This window comes from Oryctolagus cuniculus, chromosome 3 (genome assembly GCF_964237555.1).
Source record: "Oryctolagus cuniculus chromosome 3, mOryCun1.1, whole genome shotgun sequence".
Taxonomy (NCBI): Eukaryota; Metazoa; Chordata; class Mammalia; order Lagomorpha; family Leporidae; genus Oryctolagus; species Oryctolagus cuniculus.
In genome coordinates this window covers 68994266-69000752 of record NC_091434.1, presented here as the reverse complement: position 1 = coordinate 69000752, position 6487 = coordinate 68994266, and the positions used below count along the sequence as shown (strand labels likewise).

Here is a 6487-nt window from a genome sequence, read left to right as displayed (position 1 = left end):
CATCATTCCCTTACCGAGGAAGAGGAGAAATTCCGCGGGCTGCAGCAGCTGCTTGCAGAAGTTAAAGGAGAGAGAAACTCCCTCCACTAATATCTGTAACGACAGCACCGATGTAATTTGTTTTGAATGTTCGTTTTTATTGGTGTTCCCTTTGCCAAAATGTGCTTGATTACAGAGGTTTGTCCCGTGATCATTGCACACTCCAGAGAGGGGAAGGTGCATCGGCGAGGGTTCAGCTCAGGCCAGATCAAATCCCGGGCTGTTTAACGCTCAAAGTCTGCATGTTGCTATTAGTGTTAAATATATGGCTAATTATGCGTATGAAAATTAAACATCAGTGTTATGCTAATGGGGCGCCTTCAGCTGCGGATCTGAGCACTTGAGACTACCATTTAATCAAATGAATCAGTAACTAATACATCTGCACGTGTGAACTTTCACAAGATCATTTCCCCGTTCCCGGCACACCGCTAAATTATGAAAGAAATAATTATCAACACTTTCTAATTACCTAACAAAGTAATTTGGGATTCACCGTGGGGCTGGCGGGATGGGGAACCAACAGCCCCTAGTAACCAGCATGGTTCACGCCACGCCGCGTGGGGGTGGCCGGGCGGCGGTAGGGGCTGGCGGAGGGGGGCTTTCGTGAGCTTTTCTGCACCTAATACCCCCAGAAAGTAGAAGGCGCCGTGGCCTTGCTCCTGCCTCCACCAGCCCTGGCCCCCAGACCAGCGGCGCCAACTCTGGCCCCCGGAGGTGAGGAAGATCTTGGGCGACAAAGAGAGCGACGTGTCTGCACATAGAGATATTGGAGCCTACCACAGGCCTGGGTTTGCTGCGGGTTTCAGTGTCTCCCAGGGACTCCTGAACCCGGGGTGCTCTCTCCAGACCCCCAGGAGGCCGCAAAATACCCGCCTGGCGTCAGCGGCCGGAGCAGAGCAGAGCCCGCGGCTCTTGGGCTCCACGCTGCGCCGCGCCCTCGGGGCGAGTGAGCCCGGGGCGCACAGCGCGAAGAGAGTGGGGAGGGGAGGGGGAGGCGGAGGAAGGTGGGGAGGGAAAGAGGGTGTGCGTTGGGGGAGGGGGCGGTGCAGCCGCCTTTCCTGGGAGGAGAAGCGCGGGTTCCTGGCTCTCCACGCGCACTGCTTTAATCAGACCCGTGCAGCCTCGAGCTGGAGTGGCCAGCTGGGCCTGGAGCAATGCGAGCGGGCCCCAGGGAGCGGCGGCGGCGGCGGCGCGGCGGCCCAGTGAGTGAGTCCGCCCGGAGGGCCCCCAGACCCCGACCCCAGGGATGTGGCCGCGCGCACGGCCCCAGGCCAGGGAGGCGCGGCCGTGAGGGCGCCGCGCCGGACACGGGACTCTGGGGACGATTGCTGTCTGCAGGCCGCCTCGGGCGCCCCCCAGTGCGCGCCTGTGCTCTCAGGAGGCGACGGGCAGGCTGCAGAGCCTCCCTAGCTCGGCGCGGGACTGGGTGGCGGCGTGGAGAAGCGGTCCCGGGCCCCCAGAGTGTAGGGCAGGCGAAGGGTGTGGACAGTAAGGGGGAGGACGGCGGCGTGGAGCTGCTGGTTGGTTTCTGGGGAGGAAAGCGAGCGAGGGAGGCGGGAGGCCGAGACGACGGAGGTCCCAGCCGCGGATGCCTCAGCCCATTGTGCGCCCTGCACGGCGTGCTCTGTTGCAGAGGAGCCCCGGCCGGGAAGTGTGGACGCATCTCTCCCGAGGCCCGGCCGCCTCTCCCGCTCTAGTCCGGCGGAGCCGGAGCTCCTCGGGCCAATCCCCGGTGATTATGCAAGACGGCGGACCAATCAGCTCCGGCAGCTCATGAATATTTATGACCTTGGCTGAGTCAAAGCTTTGAACCGAGTTTGGGGAGCTCGGCAGGATCATGCTTAGACTTTTCAAAGAGACAAACTCCATTTTCTTATGAATGGAAAGTGAAAACCCCTGTTCCTCTTAAATTGGGTTCCTTCCTGTCCTGAGAAACGTAGAGACCCCCAAAAGGGAAGCAGAGGAGAGAAAGACCCACACCCAGACCCCGCGAGAAGAGATGACCATGACCACCATGCCAGAAAGTCTCAACAGCCCCGTGTCGGGCAAGGCGGTCTTTATGGAGTTTGGGCCGCCCAACCAGCAGATGTCTCCTTCTCCCATGTCCCACGGGCACTACTCCATGCACTGTTTACACTCGGCGGGCCACTCGCAGCCCGACGGCGCCTACAGCTCGGCCTCGTCCTTCTCCCGACCGCTGGGCTACCCCTACGTCAACTCGGTCAGCAGCCACGCGTCCAGCCCCTACATCAGTTCGGTGCAGTCTTACCCCGGCAGCGCCAGCCTCGCCCAGAGCCGCCTGGAGGACCCAGGTACGTGCGCTTGCCTGGGAGAGGGAGAGAAGGGGAGGGGAGTGCAGAGAGGGAAGAGGAGAGGAGGGGAGAGCGCGAGGTGGGGTGGGGGTGGGGAGGGCGCTGGAGCCATGGAGGTTTCGGATGTCAACCTCTGCATCCTTGTCATAGCAAAGAGATTAAAAAAAAATTCACCCAATTCGCAACGAATGCAGCAAACAGTGAATCCGAGACGTCTCCCCTCCCAGCGCTGTCTGCGCTTCTGGGCGGCTCGGTGCGCCGAGCACTCAGTGCCCTGCTGGAAAACAGAAGCCCACATGCACACGTATTCGTCTCGGTAATTATTTATTGCGTAGCGCTATAAACAATGTATGCAATTAAGGGTAATTAAACCTCAACTACCGCTTGCAAAAATAGCAAACTTTCCCTGCAAAGGCAGTAGCTGCGCTCCTGGGAACGGCCCCAGCCCGCCTGCGGCGGCCCGGGACAGGCCCTCGGACTTCGGGGACCCTTCCCTGGCCTTCACGCTTCTTTGAACGTCTACCTCCCGGCCCTGCCTTGGCCAGCCCCACCTTGGTAGCCGCTCGCTCCTGGCTCTCGGTGCTAGAGGCAGCCCCTCCGCATAACCTGGGCCCTGGCTCTGCTGTCCCTGCAGGGGCCGACTCGGAGAAGAGCACGGTGGTGGAAGGCGGAGAAGTGCGCTTCAATGGCAAGGGGAAAAAGATCCGCAAACCCAGGACGATTTACTCCAGTTTGCAGTTGCAGGCTTTGAACCGGAGGTTCCAGCAAACTCAGTACCTGGCTCTGCCCGAGAGGGCGGAGCTCGCCGCCTCCTTGGGACTCACGCAAACACAGGTACCTGGCCCCTGCCGCCGGGCCCAGCTGGCTTCCCGCCGCTGGCCGGCGACCGCCCGGGGCTCTGTTTGGTATTCGCTGGGCCTCAGGGCCGGGGTGTCACTGTGTATGTGTGTGTGTCCCTCCGTGTGTGTCCACCCTTCCTCCCGCGTTCTCTCTGCCCGAGCCCCGCTGCCAACGGCCCCCTGTTTGCCCCACCTGCCTGCCTCCTGGCCCCCTGTCCCTAGACAATCTGATTAGGGCGCAAGAAGGCTTTCCCCAGACGTTTTGTTTGGGGACTCTGAGGTCACACGTGCCCGAGCAACTGGAACAATAGCAGCGGGGCTTAATCCCCCCTTTGCCTTTAAAGTGTGTGGCCAATCACTCAGGGCCTGGGCCCGCGCCTCTGACTCCCTCCTCCTCCTCCTCCCTCCTCCTCCCGGAATGGCTCCAGGGGTGGAGGGATCCCTGGTTCCTTCTCCTCCTCACCTAGGGTCCCAAACCCTAGGAGTAAAGTGGGACTTTGATTCCCGGATTTCTTTAAGTCTCTGGGAGAATCCATAGACGTTATGATAGCTTCTGGCACGGCTTTACAACGTCCGGCCCGGGTTTGGGAGCAGAGCAGGGCAAAGCACACAGACCTTAGGGAAAGATCTACTTGAGGCCAAAGAAAAGTTCATTTGAATCTCGCAGCCTCCTCTGTCAGCCCCCAACTCACTTAGGCGTAGAAAGGACAGCACAACAAGAAGATGGTCGAATTGCAAATAAATTTCCTCCACTCCATCCTAGGTTTGATTCTTTTATTGGTGTTGATAGAGGAATTGCTGGTTGGTGCTGTGCAGGTGCTATGACTCCTGCAGCCGGGGTAGCCTGGGTGGGACGGCCTGGAAGCCCCGCAGGCCCCTTGCCACCACGCCCCCTGGCTCTCCGTGAGGCCAGTGGCCCGGCTTCAGCACCCTTGGCTCACGTGGAGGGAGGGTGATCTCTGCTTCTCTGGCCGAAACTGAGCAGCCTGCGCAGGGTGACCGACCCGCGGTCCCATTCACTGCTGCCGCGCGACTTAGGTAGGCGCAGCGTGCCCAGCCCAAGTCACATTGTCCATTCTCGTAGGTCAAGATCTGGTTCCAGAACAAGCGCTCCAAGTTCAAGAAGCTGATGAAGCAGGGCGGGGCAGCTTTGGAGAGCAGCGCGCTGGCCAACGGCCGGGCGCTGTCTGCCGGCTCTCCGCCCGTACCGCCCGGCTGGAACCCTAACTCCTCATCCGGGAAGGGCTCGGGCGGCAGCGCGGGCTCCTACATCCCCAGCTACACGTCGTGGTACCCCTCGGCACACCAAGAAGCCATGCAGCAGCCCCAGCTCATGTGAGCCTGCCCGCCTGCGCCCGCCCGCCTCCCTCTCGTCTCCTCCGGCCTGGGCCCCTCCCGCCTCCAGGTCGGTCCACCCTCGTCCACGCGTGCCCTGTGCCTGGAGGAGAAGGGCCTCAGAGAGAAAAGAAGGAACAAAGAAGGCAGAGCGGCCGCCGCCGCCTCGGAGCCCCCGCGGTGCAGCCCAGCGACTCCCCAGAGCCCGTGCGCTTCCGCCCGAACCCCGGACATGGGCCTCACGCGGACGGCCGCGAGTGGCCTCGGAGCGCAAGCTCAGCCACCGAGAGACGCAAGACAGACCTGCTGGACCCGACCCGCCGACCCTCAGCTTCGCGGGACCGTCAGGAAAAAGGAAACAACAAAAACATCACAATGTAGAAACAGCAAACGCTCTTTTCTGTCCTGTGTCATCTCCTCTCGCTGTCTGTGCGCCGACGACGTCCAGGTCCTCGCCAGTCCGCTGTCCCGGTTCTGCGGCCTCTGCAGTCGGTGGATCCACGCGGCACGCCGTCTGCCTGGCCGCCCGCCTCCGGATTCTGGCACGTTTTGTCCTCTCGGGCCTTCTCCTAGGCCCCGCCTGGCCACCTGTGTAGCTTGTTTGGGAACTGGGGGAAACTGGAGGGAGGGGGTTTTATTTATTGAGAAATGGACTCCGCCTGAGGCTGACGGGCAATTCGCGGTTCCGGGGCGCCCGCGGAGCGCGCTGTCCAGACGCACTGTTTACTTGAAACGCACCCAGAAACAACGAACAAAGAAGGCGTGATTTTTAACTTATACAGTAACTTTTGTACTTTGCGGGTATGGAGAGGTTGGAGCCAGATAATTTGCGTTTTCTACATGTCCCATATTATTAAAGACTAAAAAAAAAAAAAATCAGTGAAGCCAACGTAATTTTGTCATCTCCGGAGAAAGCTTCCTCGCTTTGCCTGGACGAGAAGGAAAACCCTGATTTCTTTCTTGGGTGGAAAGAGAGCGAGAGCGAGGGACCGCTGGGCAGCTGCGAGAAGCAGGCAGGTGTAAGCCCCAGAGAGCTTTAAGTACCAACGGCGGCTTCACCAGCTCCCGAGGCGAATGCAGCCTCCATGCGAGATCTAAGTGCTGTACATATCGTTGTTATTATTATTGTTATTGTTCGGTAAACGTTGCACAAGCTTAGCCTTTTTCTGTTCTGTTTGTGTGTGGCTTTAAAACCCGAGGCTTTGTGAAATGAGAATCTTGACATTTTACTTGTGAAATTTGGGAAATGTGATCAATTCAAATCAACCGTGTTCTGTGTTCTCTATGTCAAAGTTTAGTTTTATATTGAGAATGTTAACTTATTGCTTTGTATCTTAAAAAAAAAAACAAAGAACTTTGTAAATAAGTTATAAAGTTTCTTTGAGACAGTAAAATTATGGTTTCGAGAAAGAACTGCTGTCTCGCGTGCTGTGTAAAGGAGGTCAGGCCCTGTCTTGGGGTACAGGGAGCGCAAGGGACAGCTACTAATCCTGGACAGAAGTGCCCCCCCCAGACCGGTGAGGCGCCCCCTGCGCCTCATCCCCCATCCTCAAAGTGTCTAGCCCCCACACGCGTTAGAGGGACGGGCAAGGGCGCTTGAGAACAGGTGCGGCAGGATGGATCCGGGGCTTGGGGACGCAATCGACGGCGAGGATCAGCTCAGAGACCCAGGCAGAGTTCAGAGGCCGCCGGCCTAGGAGATTCAGTGTTCACCCCGTTCTCTGGTGGGCTGGGAGTGGGGACCCTGCTTTGCCCCTAGCCTCCATCGGGACCTGGCCTCCCAGCCCGTGCCTGCCCGGAGGCCCTGCCTCGGTCGAGGGAAAGATGCAACTAGACGCGCGGCAGGGGCCGGAAGGACACGTCTGTCAGGCTACCCCTCCATCAATCCGCGCGCTCCGGGGGGCAGTGGCACCGTGGCACCGTGGCACCGTGGCACCGTGGCAGGGAGCCACCCGGGCC

At 59.5% G+C, this 6487-nt stretch overlaps 1 protein-coding gene across 1 annotated transcript; it reads left to right on the top strand.

Moving 5' to 3' along the window:
- Nucleotides 1–1907: 1907 nt before the first annotated feature.
- DLX1 (distal-less homeobox 1) lies at nt 1908–5941 on the top strand. Its single transcript, XM_002712289.5, has 3 exons — nt 1908–2354; nt 2989–3188; nt 4278–5941. Exons 1-3 carry the CDS (start codon nt 2042–2044, stop codon nt 4530–4532), a joined length of 768 nt encoding a protein of 255 aa, XP_002712335.1. The 5' UTR covers nt 1908–2041; the 3' UTR covers nt 4533–5941.
- Nucleotides 5942–6487: the final 546 nt, after the last annotated feature.

Coding starts and splice junctions, on each gene's coding strand:
- DLX1 (XM_002712289.5), top strand. CDS start 2,042: ATGACCATGACCACCATGCCAGAAAGTCTCAACAGCCCCGTGTCGGGC. Junction 2,355..2,988: donor GAGCCGCCTGGAGGACCCAG/GTACGTGCGCTT, acceptor CTGTCCCTGCAG/GGGCCGACTCGGAGAAGAGC. Junction 3,189..4,277: donor TGGGACTCACGCAAACACAG/GTACCTGGCCCC, acceptor CCATTCTCGTAG/GTCAAGATCTGGTTCCAGAA.